Source organism: Hetaerina americana, unplaced genomic scaffold, assembly GCF_022747635.1.
Source record: "Hetaerina americana unplaced genomic scaffold, ioHetAmer1.1.p SCAF_4, whole genome shotgun sequence".
NCBI classification, from domain to species: domain Eukaryota; kingdom Metazoa; phylum Arthropoda; class Insecta; order Odonata; family Calopterygidae; genus Hetaerina; species Hetaerina americana.
Genome location: NW_027286985.1, coordinates 98039345 through 98062896, shown reverse-complemented (window position 1 = coordinate 98062896; position 23552 = coordinate 98039345). Strand labels below are relative to the sequence as shown.

Below are 23552 nucleotides of genomic sequence, written 5' to 3'. Positions count from 1 at the left end.
TGCTTTGCTTTGGATTCTGCTTCGATGAAGATATTGCTTGTCTCTTTGTCCAGGTGTATATTAATGACTTTTTGTTGGTAGCCACTTCAGCTATGGTGATAGCAGTATGTTAAATTGAGCAGAATATTCCAATTATTTTTATGATTTTTAGCAAAGGGAAAAAAATTTCCAGGGCTGCTACAACTTTTCAAAAAGCTATGAAAGTTTATTCATATGCCTTGAAATTGTAAAAATATGGGGGAAAAAAGCCTTGCTGTGACTAAACATGAGTTTTGTGTGAAATTTAAAGAAACACTTAGCATTTTGGTGTGTGAATAAGCGAAACTAGAAGAATGCTTTTCTCTAAACATTTGGAGCAATCCATGAATTTTTGTAAGTTAAGTGTTGTAGTAGTCCTGGCCTACTTATTCTGCAATTTCAATGTGATGCAAAAGTTAAGTTCATAATGTAATCCCACATGAGAAAAGGAAGATGGTGGTGATGTGATTCTTTCCATTAAGTTTAGTTTTCTACCCCTAATGTACTGCATTCATTAAGGTGTTATTGCTTAAGAAACCTTAGTTTAATTGTGAAAACTTGTGTGGGAATGAGTATTGGTGACCTGATGCTTTTGTTTTGCTTCCAAATACCCCATAATGGGAGTGAATTGCCAGGGTCTGCAATTTGGGGCCTCTACCATCTCTGCATCTTATTATGATCCCCCTCTTACCCATCCACCTCCTGTTTCCGTTTGCCACACTCTCTCTCTCTCATCATATTGTGCAACTTTTATTTGCTTTGTTGGTCATTATAAATATAAAGGATCTCTTAAAAAATTGCAGATTGTTGTGAATCCTTTGCTGTATCAGTAGTGCATTTGTTATAGCCAGAAAAAAATACTACCGCCTCTATTATTACCTGCCTGATCTGATATTTTGTTGAATTTGATTATGGGTCCTGTATGTCCTAAGTCTGTCATGTTTATGTTTTGCTGATATCTTTTCAACTGATCTACTCGGTCACACATTATAATCTTAAATGAAAAATTTGGAAATTACTTAAAAATTAACTTTGATTGACAACATTTTGGTTATTTTTTATATCGTTAATCTAGTAATATTTGAATACAAAAATGTTGACTCAACGCTTTTAAAAACCATTATTTTTAATCCCTATTTTTTATGTGCATTAACATTTTACATATTTTAAAATTTAAAATAATTAATTACTATTAGGAGAAGCCGCTGGGAGAACTTGTGCATATAGAAATAAATTAAAAGGTAATGCACTGCAAGGAAAGTGTGCAGCAAAATTTCATAGTCCAGCACTCCAATACTTGGTCATTTTAATTAAGAGGCATGTAATGAAAGAGAATTGGGAAAATGGATGTAATGATTTTGGTCATTTGTTTTGGAGGAGTGAGACAGAGAGCAGATGTTGTGGTTGTGTTGTGGCGGCAGACTGCCTGTGGTCTAACCCTATTCAAATCAAGGGCAATGATACATTTCCATTGCCCTTTCTCCCCTTCTATTTCTGGCTGTTTGTCAGTTTCTGTTGCCCTGTGTGTTGTTGGGCTTTTTGTTCCCCTGGTCACTACTCCCTTGGTCTGTCTTCTTCTCCTCCCTTTGTCTGACTGCGCACATGCCTGGGGGCTCCTGCAGGGTGGTGGATGTGTCATCCCCGCAGTCCCGAGGCCATACCCCTGACCCCCTGTCCCCAGAGAGGCAGCGGTCCCCGCCTGGAACCATGGGAGGAGGGGGAGGGGGCCGAGTGGGGCCAGGACCCAGCCCCACAATGACGCAGCGCATCAAAGCCATTGGGGTGCCCACGCCACTTGCCATGTCCAGCCCCATCAGAAGGTCAGTTGTCATCTTCTTTCTCCCCCCCTCTCCACCTCTCTTCTCCCTCCAACCTTCACCTCTGTGCTCAACTCACCACAATACCATTATGTGCAAACCTACACTCTGTTTTATCTGGTTGTCAAGAAAATAATTTTTGGCAAAAAGAATCCACTTTAAGGTTTTATCAAATGTGATGAAAGTGTCAACAGAGAAACCAATTTTGGCAATTTTTGGTTTGGTTATTTTGCATGCAGGTATTTATCTGTGTCTGCCCTTGTGTGTTTGCGTGTGCATGTGATCAGTTTCTCTATTCACATAGGGAGCCAACACACAGCTACTGCTTAGTGCATATTGGTTAATGCTAAGGCCATGGACGCAAAACCTGTGTACAGTGATTGGATCTGTTATAATTAATGACTGCTCTTGAGCTATGTTAATCATGTAACATGGCTCAATAAATCCTTAAAGAGTACCAAGAACATTTACTGCTCTTCGTTTCCAAGTGTCTGATGTCTTAGTAACAGATATAATCTGATTTTCAGTTGAAAAGCTATAAAGTATATTTTTGTGCCTAATTAGCTCTTTGCTATAATTCAACGTCAAAAGTTGAGCAATTTTTTTGCATTTTACATATCCTTTTTATGAATTATGTATTGTCACAATAGTTAACCAGTTGTTGCAGTTATTTCCTTTAGCATTGAATCAATCATTTTTTATCATTAAATGGTCAGATACAGTGATAGATATCATCAAAAATATTAAATGCGCAAAACAAGGTCCCTATATCATATTTATTTGCATTTTACTGGAGATATATGTCCATCATCAAATATAATCATTTTCAGTCAAGAAATTGATTGAGGGAACTATGCAAGAGTGGCTTAAGGTGATAAGAGGCACAAACTCATGGTCTAATCCTGGGTGGGAAGAGTGCAGCAGCCATCAGGCTTTAGTGTTTGTGAGCGGATGAAAACGTACTGACAGAAAGTTAAAAGTGAGGTTATCATTAAGTCTGTTTAAAAATGAGGAATTAGAAATTTTCTTGATGGAAATGAAGATGACGTAATGCATAAGGAAAGGGCCAACTGCGGTGAAAATAACCTCAAATATGATTTTAGTAGCAGCGATGATGAATTTTTGGGATTCTACAATGAGTAATAAAAGAATTATTCGTAAATTCTATCATAAAACAGTCATAGTGCGTCATGTGGGCCGTGAAATATGGTAATTATGCACCGGAACAAATGATACATTGATAACATTCATCCTACTTAAGCCAGTGAGCCAGGTTCAGCTAAAAGGTTTAAGATTAGTGGAAGAGATGGTGGCTTTATTTCTCCTTTTTGATGAACAGTAAACTCTCTATACTATCCGTGTGCTAATGGATGCAAGATGAAGTAGAGATAATCAAGAAACACGTATAACCAAAATATGTGAAAATATGGTTGTGATATAAACATATAAATACATGGAGAGATTCCTTTTTCATTCCGTGTGAATTATTCAGGCTTTTTACCAATGGAAATTATACTTTTTTTCATTTTTCAGCAATTTTTGTAAAGGTAGAATTAAGAGGTTCTCAGGAACACAGAACTTTCATAGAGTGAATAGCAGAACGTAGTTTCCTCAGAATGATAAGACAATCTTGTAGCCAAGAAAAAGCAAATGACTGGCTAATTCTAAATATTGACAAAGGATTGCTGATACTGATTTATATAATGTCTTGTAATACCAATTAAAATAATTCATTCTAGAATGTTAATGATATATTTTTTCCATAGTAAAAATTATGCATTTGCTCGCTGTGAAGGAGAATATGGAATCCTCAGAGCTAATGGGAAATGAGAGTGGGAACGTACGGATGATAAAAAAATTTTTAAATTAAAACATTTAATTCTCTCAACAACTTTTGATTTTAAGAAATAAAAAATCTTTTAAAAAGCGCAGATATTTCAAAGTTACTTTTATATCTTTCAAAACATATATCCAAGTTTCAAATCATTTAATTTTCCATTAAATTGCAATTTTACCCTCAAATACATATCATTGATTGGTAGAAAAATGAGCAAAGATTTAAAAAAAAATTTAATAGTTAATAAATCCATCTAAATTTTTCTATTCATCTGAAAGATTGATATAATCAAGTTTTTGATAAATTGATTGATTATTTTGGCACAAACTCTAAGGGTGATCTTAAAACTTTCTGACCTCAAAATGAAGATGGTAGCACTTTACAGCAAAAGTTTGGTTTGTGTTTGTGCATGCATTGAAAGGTAGTCACCAAAATTTCAGCCATTTTGGACTCTTGAGTAATTTTTTGACATTCATTTGAGTGAGTTGCTCCTAGGATTTTTGGGAAAATGCAAAAATTTAGTATTTAAATTTCAATGATGAATTTAAACGTAGCTTGGCTGATTATGAGTATTTGGGATGGCCAAAAACTGCGACATCTGCCGATATCATTGAAAAAGTTCACCAAATTGCCATGTATGACCATCAAATTAAGGTTAGAGAGATAGTGGAGACTATTGGCATATTGAAAGAATGCATTTGTTGTATATTGACGGAAGAATTGGACGTACGTAAGCCATCCATAAGTTGTCTGCCGCGTTTGCTCCCTTTGGACCAAAGACGTCATTTCCAAGGTCATGCTAGAGCAGTTTAAGCAAAGCGAGTCAGATGTTTTGCATCAAGTCATAAATGTAGATGAAACTTGAATCCACTTTGGGAGCCTGGAAACTTGAAATAATTTATTCCTGAGATGAAAGAAAAGTCGAAACAGCAGACCACAAAGGGTGAACCTGCTCTGAAAACGGCAAAGATGGTTTCATTGGATAGGAAGGTGATGCCGTCTGTTTTTAAGGATAGTCACAGGATTGTGTCCATCAATTACCTTCAAAAAGGTAAACAAATAGCGGGATAGTATTACACATCATTATTTGAGAAGATGGAGGCTAAAATTGCCCAAAAACAACTGTATTTGAACAAGAAGAAAATGCTTTTCTATCCAGGCAATGCACACGTTCACACTTCGGTGGGCATTTTGGCTTAAATTCATGAATTATACTTTCAATTTGTTAACTACTCACCGTATTCACCAGATCTGGCCCCCAGTGACTTTTTTCTGTTTCCTAACCTTTAACTTTAAACAGATTTTCATCAGACGAGGAGGTTATCACAAATATAAATGCCTATTTTGTGGAGAAAAGTTATGCTCCTCTTCTTTACACCAGCTTTATGCTCCTTAATACATTTGAATTTTCATCTGGATTTCCCATTAAATTTAGCGGAACACTCCAAACATTAATTCATACGCTCCAATTTTCTCGTCTTGGGGAATTGTCTTTTGTGTGAGAGATCAGTTTCTTTACACATGGGATGAATTATTGTATGATGCATATTTAATTTTTTTCTTTTGGTAATTTTTTGCTTAATTTTCGTGAAATATTCCTTATTTGAAAATTTATCGCCATTTGGTGGTGGGATCTTTTATATGTTCTGTGTTGTAAATATTGCCTATTTTGGTATGTTTCCTTTGATTGAGTTCATATAAGTTCATATATATATATATATATATATATATATATATATATATATATATATATTTCTTTATATATATATACACATTCAAACACGAAATCCCGCCAAACGGCAAATAAATACTCATATATATAGAAACAGATATAAGGAAAAGGGATAGGAACACACATAAAGGGCGCTTGGCGACATATTAGACCCACGGATCTCAGGGTAAATTACGTTTCCTCTATAGCTCAAGTGGTTAAGAGGATCCGCCCGGCAGAGTGGAAAGATCCGGTGTTCGAATCCCGGTCAAGGAAATATTTTTACTCTTGTGATCCGTTCGATTCCGCCTTCCCCACCTCTATTGTGTTCGTCCTTTATGTGTGTTCCTATCCCTTTTCCTTATATCTGTTTCTGTATATATGAGTATATATATATATGAGTATATATATATATATGTATATATATGTATATATATGTATATATATGTATATATATGTATATATATATATATATATATATATATATATATGTATATATAATTGTGTATATATATATATATATATATATATATATATATATATATATATATATATATATATATATGTATATATATATATATGCTTTCATAGACATAACACGGAAGTGCCGAATAGTACAATACACAGTAACACATAATATAGAAACACAAAAAAAGAGAACACTCACACATATTTTCTTGATATTTCGACGGAAACAATCCGTCTTCCTCTGAAGATATAGAAGTAATGACTGCTGGAATTGTTGAGGTGAGGGGTGCGAGAGAAAGGGAAGGGGGCCAGGGGAAGGGGAGAACGGGAGGCGAAGGAGGGGTGAAAGGAATGGTTAGGGAGAGGGAAGGGGTGGAAGTAACAATTTTAGGCCACTCCCATCAGTGAACGACATTGAGGCCCGGATGCTGATAGGCCATACAGATGTAAATGAATGCCAATTCAAGGGTTTTTAATTCTATAGGGTTATCGGATGTGGGAAGGGACGCTAGGACGGAAACATTGTAACACTTGTTGAAGGGGGTATTATGATGGGAAGCATGTTTAGGGATGGGGAGACCCGCGGACGGGGAGGAGGGATTGCACGAGGCGCGGTGGTTATTAATCCTAATGTTAAGTGGTGTGGAACATTGGCCTATGTAAAAGGACGGGCAGAGTTTACAGGTAAGAAGATAAACAACTTTCTTGGAAGTGCAAGAGGAATAGGGGAAGGGTGGGAGAGAGTTGAATGGTGGGATGGAGTGGGGTGGAGTGGTGAAAATAGGGCAGGTTTTGCATCTTGCTCGATGACATGGAGTGGGTATGGCTCTGGGGGTGTTAGGGGATTTTGAGAGTGGCCTGGTGGATTTGAGGATATCTGCTAGGTTGGCGGGACGTTTGAAGGTGACAGAGGGGCAATTGGGGAGAAGGTTGGAGGAAGTGTTGTGATTTTTGAGGATGGGGAATAGGTCTTTGAGGATGGATTTGAGAGACTGAATGCCTGGGAAGTAGGTAGTACAGATTGAGAGAGGCTGGGAGTCTGTGGTTGACGCAGGCTTGGGGGTGTAGGAATGTTTAAGTATTTTTTTATGGAGGAGAGAATCAGGGTATCCACGTTGGAGGAGGGAGTGGTGAAGGTTGTTAAGGTATTTGTTAAGGGATTCGGGATGGTTGCAAATGCGGTGACCGCGGATAGAAAGAGAGTAAGGGAGGGAGCGCTTGGTATGGGAGGGATGACAACTGCTGTAATGAAGGTATTGCTGCTTATTAGTAGGTTTGGTGTGAACAGAGGTAAGGAATTTGTTGTTGCTGAGGGAAATATTAACATCGAGGAAGGTAATCTGAGAGGATGAAATGGTCGAGGTGAAAGACAAAGATGAGGAATCATTGAGTTTGGAGATGAAGGAATTGAGGGAATCTATGCTGTGTGGCCATAGTAGAAAGATGTCGTCAATGTATCGGAGCCACAGGAGAGGTTGCAGAGGATAGTTGGAAAGGAAATTCTCTTCCAGGACACGGAGGTGGAGGTTTGCATATGAAGGGCTGAATCTGCTACCCATGGCGCAGCCCTTTATTTGGAGGTAATGGTTATTATTGAAAGAAAAGGAGTTGCGGGTGAGAATGAAATTGGAAAGATCAATGAGAAAATCGGTACTGAGGATTTGAGGGGTAGGGCGTTTGGAGAGGAAGTAACGTAGGGAAGAAAGGCCTTCTTGGTGAGGAATGGATGTGTATAAGGAGGTGACATCGATTGTAGCCATAGTAATTTGGGTGTCCGGAGGGAGTGAAGTTGAGTGGAGCAATCTGAGGAAGTGGTAGGTATCTTTGATAAAGGAGGGTAGGGGGTGAACTAAAGGTTGGAAATAGTGGTCCTCGAAGGCGGAAATTCTTTCGGTCGGAGAGCTACGCGAGGAGACTATAGGGCGGCCTGGGTTGTTGGGTTTGTGGATCTTAGGAAGGATGTAGAAGTGAGGGGTGTGAGGTTGGGAAGGGGAAAGGAGGGAGATGTCCCTGGGGGAAAGATTCTCCTTAGGGCCATTGTCTCGGAGGAAAGCGATTATTTCTTTTTGGAATGCGGGGTTAGGGTCAGCAGGAATATGTTGATAGGAGGAAGTGTCGGAGAGTAATCTGTTGCATTCTTGAAGGTAGTCTGTAGTGTTTAGGATTACAACTGTCGAACCCTTGTCGGCAGAAGTGATGACTAGGTTGGGGTTGCGTGTGAGTTTTTTTAACTCAGCTAATTCGGCCGGGGAAAGATTAGTTTTCGGGTTTAGAGATTTAAGGAAAGAAGGACTAGATGTTTTGGACAGGAGAAGATTGATAAAGATTTCGACCGGGTGATTTGGAGGGAGCGGTGGAGGCTCAAGGTGGGAAGGTGGCCGGAACTTGGTGAGAGCGCTGTGTGTGTGTGCGGGGGATTGAGTGACGGGTTGCATCGCCCAGAAATGTCGCCATCTAAGATTTCTGGCAAAATTGATGACGTCTGCGAGGATGGTCACGTGATTAACCTTGGGGGTGGGGGAAAAAGAGAGGCCTTTTCCCAGAAGAGAGGTTTGGTGCTCATTCAGCGTTGTGCTAGAGAGGTTCAGCACGTGTTCGGCAGTATCTTTTGCTTGGTCAGCCGGCGGGGAAGGGACGGATTGAGAAGGGTTTTGTTGGCGGCAACGGCTCGGTGGAATTCCTGGTGTTGGTAGGGAAGGTGGGGGTAGGTGGAAAATAGTCGCTAAATCCGGTTTCTGTAGGTAAAGGGGTGGGGGAGGAGGGCTAGGTTTGACAAGTTGGAGAGGTAAGGCAAGGCCTTGGCGGAAGTAAGAAGTGCAAAGATTGGACAATTTGTTTAAGGCTTTTCTGCGTCGGAACTCAAGGGAGCGGAGAGCCGATTTGAGGATTCGGTTTACATTCGGGAGGAGATGTGGGTAAGTGAGAGAAAGAATGTTGATGAGGGAAAGTGTGGAATTGTGATATTTGTGAATGAGGCCATTGTATTGATCTCGGATGAACGTGCAGAAAAGAAAGGACTGTTGAAACTTGAGTGCATGTAGACTGGGGTGCAGGACGGAAGGTAGGCCTGATATAGGGAACTTAATGCATAAGCCATTGGGAATGATACCCAATGCAATGCATGCCGAAAGAAATTCTGAATGGCAGGTGTATTGGGCGAGTTTGTGAGAAAATTTCCGAATCTGGCGTAACCAAGATGATGTGGGATCAAAGTCGTTCATCATTGGAAGGGTACAAAAATATAAAGGAAGGGTGTTGGGATGGTGATTAAGTGGAAGAGGAAAAATAGAGAAACAGTAGTGAAGGGAAGGATAGGACACTGAGAAAGGTAGTTTCAGCTTACAATACTGGAACCGTAGACACAGCACGTTGACAGAAGATGACAGGGTGATTGCTCATAGCAACAGTATATATGCTTTCATAGACGTAACACGGAAGTGCCGAATAGTACAATACACAGTAACACATAATATAGAAACACAAAAAAAGAGAACACTCACACATATTTTCTTGATATTTCGACGGAAACAATCCGTCTTCCTCTGAAGATATAGAAGTAATGACTGCTGGAATTGTTGAGGTGAGGGGTGCGAGAGAAAGGGAAGGGGGCCAGGGGAAGGGGAGAACGGGAGGCGAAGGAGGGGTGAAAGGAATGGTTAGGGAGAGGGAAGGGGTGGAAGTAACAATTTTAGGCCACTCCCATCAGTGAACGACATTGAGGCCCGGATGCTGATAGGCCATACAGATGTAAATGAATGCCAATTCAAGGGTTTTTAATTCTATAGGGTTATCGGATGTGGGAAGGGACGCTAGGACGGAAACATTGTAACACTTGTTGAAGGGGGTATTATGATGGGAAGCATGTTTAGGGATGGGGAGACCCGCGGACGGGGAGGAAGTAAGAACTCCAACAAGCTCAAAACTAATGTTTCTTTTTTGAAGTGTGACAAAAATCTGTTGCCTTAATCAGTGAGCCAATGAAATTACTATCTTCCTATCAGTACCTTCTAGCAATTAGGAATATTGAAGAAATGCACAAGTATTGAACACCATGTGAGTGTCATGGATGAGGCATATACTGTAATAAGTAATATGTTTCCGGGGCAGAAAGATTATTTTGCCGGCCCCGGTGGTGGCAGAGTAACATCCTTTTACAATTAAAAAATAGCTGTAATTTTCCGCACCTTTTTAATTACATGTATATGCCTCAACCAGTTTCAAAGCTTATAGCCCATGAAATTCATAACCTATCATCTCAGGTCTTTAAGTAATGATGAATGTCTTGGATTTATTTATTAGCCAACAATTCTAGAATTTTTTTAATTAGTGAAGCTCATCACTCTTACCATGCATTGGAATTGCATGAACCCTGGGGAACTCCTGCAAGCAAAATTTCATCTTTCTTTAGGGTGTACTCCCTTATGCATTTATGTTAATATTATGTGTCTGTAGTGCTTTTGTTATGGATTCTTTGTTATCTCTGATTTAAAATTAATCTTTAGTGACTTTCTCTCAATTTCTGTTCCATTTTCCCTATTGTGCTGTGACTTGTCCATCTTTTCTAGGTCTCGCCCGATTAAGCTGAGCTCAAAAAGCAATCGCTAGGAGCAGGAGTTTACAAAAAAATGTTTGTGTGTGTTCAGTGTTCACATATTCTCACCAAGCATGAGCACATTCTGTGAGGTAATCTTTCCTTTCTTCCCCTCTCTCTCTCTCTCTGTCCTATATATACTCTATGATATTATATGATTCACTGTTTCTTAATGTGGTGTGCATGGAGCTGCCAAGAGTTTCATTTTGCTTTCTGTTACTGTGTGTTCAATGTGTTATGCCTCTCCTGTTGTAATAATTCACAGCTTGGCTATCACATGACTACAAGGGGTCTTGTAGTTTTGTTTTTATTATCTATTACAACATTTGTAGGAGAAGTTATTCCGTGATGAAGAGTGGAATCCATTGCAGTGCAAAGTGTGTGACTTGGAGAGACAGTGATTGGATGAGGAAACTTGGTTTCCTCATCTTACTATTGGCTGGATCTTGCTTACCGAGTTACGCACTTCACTGAAGTGGTGCTATTGCACGTTGGATCTTTGTTTGCTGTTGATTGATGTGTAGACTATGATAATGAAGGGATGTTAGGAGAGCACAGGAATAGGTTGCCGGTTCTCTAAAATCTTTACTGTGCCAGATATCTTGATGTTTCCCATAGAATCCTGAGTTGACTTTTAAATCTCTGCCTAGGCACTTAATCTATACCACAACACTGACTCCCATTAGTGGCTTTAGATCAATAACTTCTGAAATAGTTGTGTTCAGTAGATGGCATTGCAATAAAAAGAAACTACAAATTTACAGTTCTAGATAGTGGAAATGGAGTATTTTGGCGACTTCTGGCCTCTGATAAGCAAAAATTATCGATTTGATGCAAAATGAGTGGAATAGTGTAGTGTGGTAGGAGGTAGTTCTTGCCCCTGCTGATGCCCTCAGTTTGATTCCTTCGTGGGAGTTTGATGTTTCAATGGTTTAATGACCGTCCTAGCATGTGTGTTTAGTGGAGAATGTTGATAGTGCAGTGGGTTGTCAATTGGATATTAAACTGTGCACCTTTCGGCACCCTCCATTGCTGAAGAAAATTTTCACCATTCTTCAGGTTTCCTTCTGCACCTCTCCCTTCATCGTCCTGTATATATGCCACACAAAAATGTCCCTAAACATCCTCACAGCACAAATGATCACAACTATCAAGTGGCTCCTATGACAACAAAGGAGAAAAAAGTGTCGTGCAAACTTGGAAAATTGAAATTGGCATAGATTTCTGTTGAGGAGGAGTTTTCACCACTTCATTGTCCATCATAATTGTGAAAAATGCATGCCAGGTGGTGGTGCTGTTTCATGCTGTGTGTGTGTGAAAGGGGTGGCAGGGCAAGTGGAGGGCAGCTTACGTGTTTTATTGGGGATTCAAGAATTGTTCCTGATTCAGAGAATGGAGAGTAACGAATGGGTTGAGGAAACCAAGACGATAAGGGAATGGTTTCCATGAGCTGTGTGGGGGGTGAAACCATTGACATGTCTTCCTATTCCTGCTCACCACGTTCCAAAAGACCCTCGTCCTGCTTCCCTCTCCCCTGCTCTACTCCGGATGGGGTAGCAGTAATGGTTCCCATCCTCCCCCTTCTTTCTCTCTCTCTCGCCCAACACCCCTGCACTGACCCCCTCCCCACGGTACAAGTTCCATTAAAGCAGTAAAGCGGAGAGGAGAGGAGGAGGTGAATGAGTGGGAATAACTTTCTTCTTCTCATCACACAACCACTTGAAAAACGGCTTGCAAAAAAAGAAAGATCTCCAGTGAGAAGGTAACAGTATTTTGTTTTAGCATTGTTCATTTCCAGTCTTTGAACACCCAGCCGCCACCACTAGGCTATCTCCTCCTCTACTTGAATTACCCTAGTGCTCCACCCTTTGAAAGTCTTACATCGTAGACGTTCATGTGCCATCATGTAATGGTGAAGTCAATTTTGAATAGATGTTGCTAGCCCCTTTTCTAAAACCCTGGTTTTAGCGTGTTGTAATTTTGTTTCAGTTCAGCCTTACTGTGTAGACATATTGTACTCAGTGCCTCAAAAATATTCTCTGTTGTGAATTTCCCCCAATCTTTTATGAATATATTGTGTAGTCTATTGCTGAAATGATGACGACTAATGAGTAAAAATATAGTGCTAGGATTTAGGATTATTGTAGATAGATTCTTGCTCTTGGTGTTAGGTGTCGTGAATAGTATTGTGTTGTTTTCATTATATGCTGTTACCATTTATTTGTGCTTTTAGAAAGTTAGTGGTTCAGGTTTAGAACTGCGACCTCCCGTTAAATGTCCAATCTCAACAAGCCAGGGAAATTTACTCCTGGAGAAGTAAAATTTTTATATGAATATTTGAAATAAGTTATACAATTTATATCCTTGCATGGAATAATTGGTTCATTTTCACAATTTGAACTGATGGAAAATAGAGTATAGGTGTGATGTAGCATGGAAGTTGCACCATTCATCTATTATTACGTGTACTAACAAATTTTATTCAGGACTTTGGCCTGAGGTCACAATGTTGGTTTTTAGCAGGTTTATCCACGTGCAAAATCCTGCACTGGAATCCTGGAAATGTATTGAATAACTAAATTGATTAGGTGCCACACTGTATTCTTTAGAGCTGCCAGATTGTAAACTCCTGCTCCAAGTAAGTATAGGTAAAATAAATGAGAGAAAGAAACTTTTATTTTATTTACTTTTGGAAGTAGAAGCAGTATGTTGCATGATCATCTATTTTATCATGCATTTGTAGTCCCTACGTACTTATTTTGACCCTCTCCCTTGATTGTGCTTTGCCCAATTTTTGTTGGTAAAATATCTGTGCCAGAAAACAATTATAATTGGTGTGATTACATCTGATGAATGATTTAGCATGTCCATTCATTACTGAAAGTTGAAATTTTCATTTCAGTCTTCAGTGACTTGCTATATTAAAAAAGAATTATGCTTAGAAATAAATAAATAAATTTATTTATATATTGCTGAAAAATAAGTCCTATTCATGGGAGTCAAAAATATTAAGAGAAGAAATGGATAACTTTTCACCATTATTATGTAAACATTTTTGCCATAAGGTTGAATATCAGTTTCTTAAGATCTAAGTGCATAGTTGACCTTTTGTTTTTTTGCATATTTTCAACAGCACCATTATATAAGCCATTAAAGCAAAACTTTATAATTAAGTCCTTGGTCAACATTCAATTCATACTTATATCAACTTCTTAGGTTATTTTAAAACAATTACAAGCTTGAAATAATGTCAAATATCTAATTTCATATTTTGAGTGCTGTGAAGTGTGTGATAGTCATTTATAAACATTAAACTTTGTATTAGGTAACCACCACCACAAACATTGCAAAACAAATGCTTAAACTGATGGTTGTTTGAATGGAGGTTGCTCTCTGGCCGCATATGCTTGTGTTTCAATGTGTCACCCTGAGTCGTTGACTGTTGAAATTCATCCATTCTGCTAAAATGGAGGAGTTCACTGCAAATGGTTCATTATTATGAAAATTATTGTGTGCACAAAGTAATTGTAAATAATTAAATGACCAATTACCCTGTGTGCATTAATTAGCATGCATCTTATCATGCATTATTTTTTCCCAGAGTGTAATGAATCATGTAAAGTTTGCTAACAGCAATAGTGTGTGGTGAAACAGTGGAAATTATGATACAAAGTTGTAGGTTCCAGGAAGTTGGAGCTGAAAGGCAATATCTTTGACAGCCAATTTGAATGTGTCCCAATGTTACATGATAATTCAAGCTAATACTGACCCTTCCAATCTCTGATGAAGTCATCATTGGAGTCTGTCCTTGCATCTGCTGACATTCTTAAAATATACATTTTCATTTGTGAATATTGAAGTCTCATGCATTTGAAAGAAGATGTTTTGGGTAACAGCAACTGATGGATTTTGGGCTGACAACGTATAGTCGTCCTTATGAGAAACTCCTACTTCATAGGTTACTTAATGCATAAAGTTTTACCCTGAGCTGTAAAAAATCGTCTTGTATTGAAATCTTAGTGTGAACATAAGATAAATTTTTGGGTGGATCTACATTGTGGCAGTGGCATGTGTCAGAATATAACTGGAAGCAAGAGTGCTCAACAGGGTTAAGGAATTTGGTTTATGTTTGGTGGAGCTTTAGTTAAGTTCTAATATCAGTGAATTTTCAAATTAAAATATTTGAGTGATCCGGGAGAAAAATATGTATGAATCTGATGCTTTTGTAAAATTATGGTGTTGGAGGAAAGCATTTGAAAAATGTATTTTTTTTGTTTTTTTAGTAAAATATCTAACTTAGTTGAGGCCCACACGCAGGATTGTGACAAATTAAGCAAAATAATGCAACAGTTTGTTAATACAATCAGATTAAATAAATTTAAATATAAAATGTTCACGACAGATAATATAGAAGTATGACTCTCACATAAGCATAGGAGATCTACATTAAATGTATGTACGTAAAATAGAAATGCCTTTGGTTCATCATAATGTACTCCTTACTCCTTCAGTGCACACAATCTATTGATATATCGCAAGACATTGAGGGCTATAAGGAAAGAATAAAAATGTTTTTTTCACTTTCATCTTTGGTGTAACAGATCCATGAAGATCTAGCAGATAAGTAATATTTTTCCCTGACTAATTACTTTCCAAGTTCAAGAAAAAAGCCAATAATGTGAATAGCAGTGCCCCTTGTTAATGTGACTTAAGTGTTCTCTGATGATTTAGGTTTTGTTACAAGAGGTAAATTGCATTACAAGTATGCTTAGTTTTCCAAGCCCTTGACAGTAATCTCTTCGAAAAGATTGGCCTTGACTTTCTCTAATTCTTATTCCTCCAGGAAATCATGTGCTGCCTCTTTGTTTCCTCTTGTCTCCTTGCAATAAAGTCAGTGATTCTGATCAGTGGTTAAGGGGTTTTCAAATGCACCCCAGGATTCTCATGTTTCTCACAGCTATGATTCAGCCAGCCAATAACATATAAACCAAGGGAGCATATATACATATTTTTAAAATATAAACGTATGATCTGCAAAGAAGTGCAAATAGCTGATCATATATTTTCATAATAATTTCAGCCACTTTTCCCTTACCCCAGAGTCAGCCCCCTCAATGCTGTCACCTAGCAACTAATTTACCGACTAGGGGGTAGAGGAGGGTGACTCTGGATGGATCCATTCTGTGTTTTGCTATAGGGACCTGCTCCCATTGTCCTGACCATATTAGCACATCCCTGTAAGCAGTACATGTAACAGTCTGTTTCAGTTGTTCTCTGAAGTGGGTCGGTAGTTATGACCTCCCTGATGGAAAAGTAATTGGTGTTTAATTGTGAAGGGAATTGGAATAATCTATCAAACACATAACTTTATGCATGCTCAAGGAAAAATAGGCAGTGCAGATTTGTGCTCTTAGGATAGAGTTGTAAATTATAAATTAATTGGCTCCCTGTCCATTCATTTCAATTCATTAATCATTTATACAATTGATGTCAATCAATTAATCGGTAATGATCTTTGTTCATCCTTTTTTCAATTACATTTACATTGACCATGCCTTGACAATTCTTAAGCAGTACTCATGTAAGTGAGTCTGATGTATGCCATTTTTTGTGATCATATTTTTCTTGGAAATGTGATGAGTGATACATATGCTCTTTTACTTCATTGACATGATTAGTGTATCCTGAGAAGATGGAAATGGTGGTTTGCCATAAGATTAAACATTGAAATTACATTGCATCGGAAGTAAAATAAACACAGCCATGTGAAAAAATGGTGGTTAATTTCTAGAAAATCATGTCCTGTTGAATAATAAATTAGTTGCTTGAATGCTCGCAAAGAGGTGATAATATATATGAGGGTAAGGTGAAAAGTTATCAACCTGACGATGAAAGACTGTGATTTTCGGTTAGAAAATGATTTTATTTTTCTATATAATTTCCCTTGACTGAAACACACCTGGTCCAGCATTTCTCCAACATGAGTTTTCCATCCCGGAAGTCTAGAAATTTGTGAAAATATTCATCTTCACAAGTTCACATATGAACTTCTTCATTGGACTCGAAGCACCTCCCAGAAATAAATTTCTTCGACTTAGGGAACAGATGGAAGTCTGAGGTTGCTAAATCAGGAGAACAGGGAGGATGGTCAAGCAAACTTTACTCCAAATCTCATAGTTTTCCTTAAGCAAACTCACCTTTGTGAGCAGATGACTGCAGGTTATAAAGAAGATTTTTTCTCTTCTCGCAAATTTTAGCATCCAGGTGATCCAGAAGGTTGGAGTATTATTCGTCTGTAATTTTTTTTCCTTTTTCAGGGTAATCAATTAATGGTATCCCTCTCGCATCCCAAAATGCACTGGCCATGAACTTTCCAGCAGATGCGATTGACTTCGCTTTCTTTAGCGCTGAACCACCGGCTTCCGCCCATCTCTGTCGACTGCTGTTCTGTAGTAGTGGACCCATGTCTTATCCATGATGACAAATCGCTGCACAAAATCGGTCGGTTCCCTCATGAGTCGGTCCAAACATGGCTGCGAAAATCGTTTGCGCCCTTGCTTTTGATCGACATTCAGCAAATGTGGCACCCACTTTGTGCAGAGCTTTCGCATCCATTATTTAATGTGCAAGATGCTTTGCACCCTTTCTTCCAATATCCCCATGGCCTAAGCTATCTCATTCACCTTCACCTGCCTATCGTCCAACACGATATCATGCACCTTTTTGATGGTTTCCGGTGTGGTTGCTTTTTTTGGCAGTCCTTCATGTGGGTCATCTTCGAGTAATATGTGACCACATTTAAATTCAGCTCCCCCTTTTTTAACGGTTGACATTGAAGGAGCAGAGTCCCGTACACTTTGTTAACCTCAGATGAATTTCCTTAGCGGTTAATCCATCCAAAACGAAGAATTTTATGACTGCATGAAATTCAAGTATTTCCATTTTAACGAAAAATGTGGAAGACGTCTACTGCAGCAATACGTGTAAACAAACTTCTTGAGAGGAGAAGTTAAACTTGTCTTACAAACTAATGGCACGTGCACCCAGGCAGGAATCAAATTTTTGCTGATTGAAACACTCACTCTCTGTGTTTGGCCAAAAACTTCACCTTACCCTCATATGTCATAGAGGACAACTAATTCAACTTTACTCTTAGAAATGTTCGCGTGCATGAGAGTCTTGAGTTTTTGAAACTTGAGATTCCAAATTAGTGATTTTTGTGCTTTTGTATGTGCTCTCAAAGTATTTCCTAGTCTGTATCACATAACCTCACAATTTTGTGTGCCGTACTTGAGCTTACAACACAAGCTTCTTGTTTTGCAGTTGGTTTCATCCCTTCACATTTGTCTCCCACAAAGTTAAACTCAGTTTCTTTATGTTAAACTTTAAGATAAGCAATGAAAATTGTTTCTTGGGTCACTGAATTTTTTTACTGAAATAGAGAATAGTCAATTACCTTCAACATTGTTATTATAAACATACCATGTGAAACTGAAAGTACCCAGGATTATACTAGACATTCTGATTCTCAGAAGAAACTGTAATTAGTCTAATTTATCGTAGCAATGATATTACTATGTTCAAAACCCTTTTCCTGGTGTATAATGTGGTTTATACTTAATTAAAATGAACAAATGAAAATCAGCATTTGAGAACATCAATATTTACTCTGCATTTAAAGTATTTTATGGACAATATGACTCTCAGTTAGTGGTCAATGCAGTCAAACTGGTATTCCCTGAACGAGTAAAAGTCATAAAAGATATTCATTGCTACCTGAACGTGCACAAATTTATTTTTCTTCTTTAAAAATTTTGGCAAGCCGATAATATAAAATATTTTATAATATCATGGTGTATTTATGTCAATGGTGAGCATGGATTTTTGGCTTGGTAGCGTAAATTAGATGAGGTCAAAATATTCACATCATTAACACATCTGACTGGTAGCACTCAAAAGTTTTGTTTTCATTTAAAGGTTCTAACAAACAGTGGATAGTCTAATAACTGTCATCCAGTGAACAGTACAGTGGAATAAAAATGAGTATTTTATGATTACTTGACTGTCAGTGGCATTACAAATTTACTGTAAATTAAGTCACATCAAAATGCATGATAAAACTTTCCTTTCTACAATTAATTGTGAGTGACATAGGTGTGACTGTCTAGCATAGGAGATAAACAATACTCTACCAGAGGGGAAAGGGAATGGTTAAACTTTTAGCTATCAGATGAAGTGATTTCTATGTAATTTGATCTATAGCTATTGTTGAGAACATTAATGATTTTTCAACAAAAAATCCCATAATTTGCACATGGTGATTATCATAAATCAATTTTGTTCACATTGCCACTTTAGAGGACTCTTTGATGACCTAACTCAGATAAAAAAGTCTAAGTTGTTAACAAAACACTCCAAATAAATATCATATCAACATTTTTTTGCTGTTAGGAATATTGTTGTTAGTTTTGGCAATATTAATCTAACCAGAAGTCTCCATTTCTGTTTCTTGCCTATTTTTTCTTAAGCCCATTCTGAATATGGCAGGCACTAAAATTAATATTATATTTTGTGGAATAAATATTAAGTAGCCACGATGATCTTCCAATGTGTGAAGCACTTTTGAAGTTTGAAGAAGATAGACAGAATTTAGGCTTGATTATAGCAATACACATTTCCTGCTAAGTCTCGTTTAAATCGTGCGCAACAAAGCTCGTCTCAATCAGTGTGCACTGGAGGCCCGTGTCAGTTTTAGCCGTTGGCTGACCTTTTCGTATTCCCTTCGCCACCCCCAGGTCGAACCCCGGGACACCGACGCAGCCGCGGAGGCCGGACTTTATCGGCGTGGTGGGGGATCCGAGGGGCGGAGGCCCTCCCCCGCCCTCATACTACGACTTCCAGCCGGCGCACCACCACCAGCACCCGCACCACCTGCACCACCGCTCCAACCTGGGCAACTACGAAGGCGTGGTGGGACTGGTGGGGCCCGGGGGCGGAGGCCTTCCCCCGCGCAACATGAGCCCCCAGCGGCGGTTCATGTCGGAGGGCGAGCTGGTGCGGCAGGGCGGCGGAAGGGCGGGGGGCGGTGTGGATGGCGGGGCTAATGGGGTGGGGGGTCCCGGTGACCCCCAGGGTCCCACGCCCTTCGCGGGCTACTCTCGCACGGCCAACAACACCGTGGACAACATCCGGGAGCTGGCGGGCTCCCCGCAGCGCGGCGTCTACCTCTGGAAGGATACCTCGCCCGGCGCCTACCCCCCTCCCTCCGCCTCCTCGCAGCACCACGCGCCGCAGCACCTGGTGCACCACCCGGGACCCCCGACGGTGGCCCTCCCGCCGCATCACCCGCAGTCCATTCACCGCGGGGCCCGGGACTTCCACCGCTCGAACCCCACGAGCCCTACGCAAGGGTTCCCGCACCACCAGCCGCCACCGCAGGGCCGAGGGGTGGCCGTGCACCCGCACCACGTCCAGCAGCGCCCCCCCACGCCCCCATCGTCGCAGCAGCCGCTGCCGGTGCCACAGGGCCGCTCCCCTTACGGCATCCCTCCGCAGTCGCCGCAAATCAAGAGGAAGACCTACGGCGGGGGCGGTACTACGACGCCCACGACGCCGACGTCATCGGCGTCGCCCGGAGTGGTGCTCGACGGCCACCGGAGGCCCAGTCCGGGATCTCGGAGGCCCATGTCTTTCGTGAGGGCCCTCGAGATGTCCGACTCGATGGAAATGGCGTCGCGGAGCGAGGGGGGTCGATGCGGGGGGGTTTCGCGGTCACCCAGCGGGACGCCGAGGGCAGAGCACCGGCTGGCGGCCACGCCGCCCAGGGGGGGCGATGGAGACCCGGGGGACAGGGGCAGCGTGTACGACGTGAATTATGAGATATCCGTTTGAGGGAAGGCACCAAGTTTTTCCTGGAGGGTCTAGCCAGCCAGCGTGCATCGCTTATCCACGCTCTTGGGACTCCTCCTCAAGACGAGAGTGGAAGGGAGGAGGCAGAGGTACTCTAAGGAAGAGGAGGACCCTTAATGGTGGGGGAGGAGGCTTTCCTCTCCAACGGATTGATGCTTAGGGTACACATTTTTGGAGGCTCTCTACATCTTGCTTCTTCACCCTTTGTCATCATATGGAGAGGGAATTTTCCATGAAAGGACTAAGGAAGACCATTTCCTTTCATCCCGAGCAATGAGTGTTCCCTGATAGTTGACTGCATTGTCCAATTAGATCTAAATCATGGACTTGGGGAATGAATATACAGTACATCCTGCGAACATTAGGGTTTTTACAGTATTGACTAGTAATTTGTGCAAATGAATGGGGATGAAAGGTTTACATTGTGACATGTTGCATGAAGGATGGGGTTTCAATGTTTGCTCATGCACTTTTAAAAGTCAGGTTCTCTTTTAACAAAATAATCCATCTTGGAACATGACAAATCTTCAGAAAGTTCAAGAACTGGAGAGGATGAATGAAAAAGTCAATGGGTATTAATTGTCTGAGAATGGGGGTGTGTGTGTATGTATGTGTGTGTGTGTGTGTGTGTGTGTATGTATATATATATATATATATATATATATATATTATATATACATATATAATTATTACACGTATTCTGTGTAAATATGTGTGTGTGTGGAAGTGAGGAATTTGTGTATGGTTTTGCACAAATGCCTGCTGTACACATAAGCGTATGTACACACTTGTAAGAAGGATATTTACACACAAGCACATATACACACACACATGCACACTTAGAAGTCATATGAGCATAATCTAAATGTGACTAAGTTGCAAAATGAGGAGGAAGACAGTTTAGCAAATAAATGTTTGAAAGAGAGACTGCAGATTCTTTGGTAGGGTTGAGGGGAGATGTTTGTGCCAGTGCCTGTAATGGAGATTGCATCTGCATGTGCGCTTGTGTGCGTTTGATTGTGCAAAAAGGATTGAAGTTGATGAGTGGCAAATTCTCCAAGAGGTTAGGAAGAGAAAGAGAGAGAAGGAGACTGGGGATGTGGGAGGGAGTTACATGAGATACAGATAGCAATTGTTTTTTGTCATCATGAAGCCAAAGGAGAGCAGTATGCGTGCGTGTGATTTTTGCAAACTGTACAAGTGAGTGTGTGTGCATGTAAGTGATTCCCCCCCCCCTCCGCAAGCATGTGCATTGTGTCATTATATAATTCACACTCAAGCATAGACACATTTTCAACACATGCAAGATATTTACATAGATACAAATATTGAATGAGAAAAACAGCTGTAAATACAGTATGTGATTAATTTTTAAGTATTGAACATTTGTGTACAATCTGAGAAAGGACCTGGTGGGGTGCGTATAGGTGAGATTTCTGGGGAAATGAAGATATGCAAGAGGAGTACGCTCCCTTCTCATGGAGTGAGAAGTCTAGTTGTATCTTCTTCTGTTTGACACTGTCATCCATCTCCTCCCATTAGTGTCTTCTTCTGGAGTCCCTCCCCCTCTTCCTTCCATCCTTCCCCCCCGCCAGCCATCCATTTCACGTGTGGACGGGTGGTGGCAATGACTGTTGTCTCTCCTTCCTGCCTTTTCTCCTGCTCGCTCCATTGGAATGAAAACTGTGTTCCTTAAGACATGATCCAGCCTTCCCAAGATGGTTGTTTCTTCAAACGAAATTGATGAATTAAATTCTTTATTTTATTTAGTGACTGGGCTGTCATCACATATATGTTTCCTTGAAAAAATAATTAACAGAAATTTGGGGATTTATGGATGTAGTTTATCTCATATTTGGAATGAATCAGCTATTGTGAATCCTGCCCTCTATTTATCACCATGCAGCTGTGTGGCAAGAAAGAAGATAATTGCCACCAATCTGAAAAAAGTTGTCAATTTTCATTGTGGCTGTTATCCTAATTTCCCATGCCCTGGGAAGATATTTTACTATTTTTGTTTAGTCGTTTTTCGCTATGTTCTTTCTGCAACGCAGTGTGGAGAAATTCACTCGGTCCAGAGAAAATGGTAACTTGCTCTCTTGTATTTTTTTCTTTGCCATTGAAATGTTCTTTTGACTCCCTTCAGGGTAGAGTCAAGAGAAATATTGCCATAGTGTGAAGGACATGGAACTGCAGTGTATATATGCGTGCATATGGCATCTGTTGACATCTTCATTGTCCATCCTTGCAAACTTTCAGCTGAGAGAAGTTTGTTGTTTAGGTGCCATTTTGAAGTGTACTCATTACAGATACTTCATTGTTTTTACCGTTTGTGTTCAATTTTTGTTTATGTTATTTTTGTATTTAAGTCACTGTAAATAAGTGAATCTATGGACAAAATTTCCAGTGGTATTTTCCCAGAAATCTTTCAATTTTCTTTCTCAATAGGATTTTTATTTTTAATATTTGACTGAAGTGATTGACTTCATGTAGATTTTTGGCTGCTAACATATTTACATTGTTATGTTCAGTGAAGCTCTGCTGTGAGCTATAATAGCTGTTATTTTGTTTCTTGTTTTTATATTGAGTAAGTTTATTACTTTTTATCTGAGGATTTGCTGAGGAGATTCTGCCCAGAAAATACACATCACTTCTTTTTAATAGCTGGAAAAAGTTTAAATGTTAAATAGATGAAATAACCTCTGTTAGCCCTTTGAAAATAATTTGCCAAAAATATTGTCTTCCAGATACCAATTATGAAAAAGACTTCCTATGAAAAAGATTTTTGGCTCCATAAGCACATATATACCAGTATGTACTTAAAGAAAGTCTATTATATTGGAACATATGTGACGAAATGTCATAAGGAAATTGGCACTTGGTGAATTTTTGTTATTTGTAATACTTTTTGGCAATTTCACTCACTCATCTATTGATTCACATAATTTGTTTCTGTTGTCCCTGGTTTTGTTCTCAGTAAGTGAAGTTGTGTTTTATACTAAAGATGTCAAAGAGTATTGCATTTCAGACCTGTTGAGGTAGTGCTGCATTGGTTTCCATGAAAAGAATGTTAATCAAGGTTGTGATCATTCAAATTAGCATGTGCAGAATAATCTACTATCATTCTACTCATCCATTCTATTGTTATTTTGACAAGGCAAACATGAAATTTTGCTTTCAAAGGTCATTGGCCATCTTGGG

General features: G+C 39.6%; 1 protein-coding gene across 1 annotated transcript in view; it reads left to right on the top strand.

The window, feature by feature from the left end:
- LOC139691863 (palmitoyltransferase ZDHHC8-like) overlaps positions 1–20977 on the top strand; it is a 183415-nt gene extending 162438 nt beyond the window's left edge. Inside the window, exons 8-9 of the mRNA XM_071589782.1 lie at positions 1644–1838; positions 19238–20977. Coding sequence (XP_071445883.1) covers positions 1644–1838; positions 19238–20333 — 1291 coding nt within the window. The 3' untranslated portion in view covers positions 20334–20977. The remainder of the gene's footprint in view (positions 1–1643; positions 1839–19237) is intronic.
- Positions 20978–23552: the final 2575 nt, after the last annotated feature.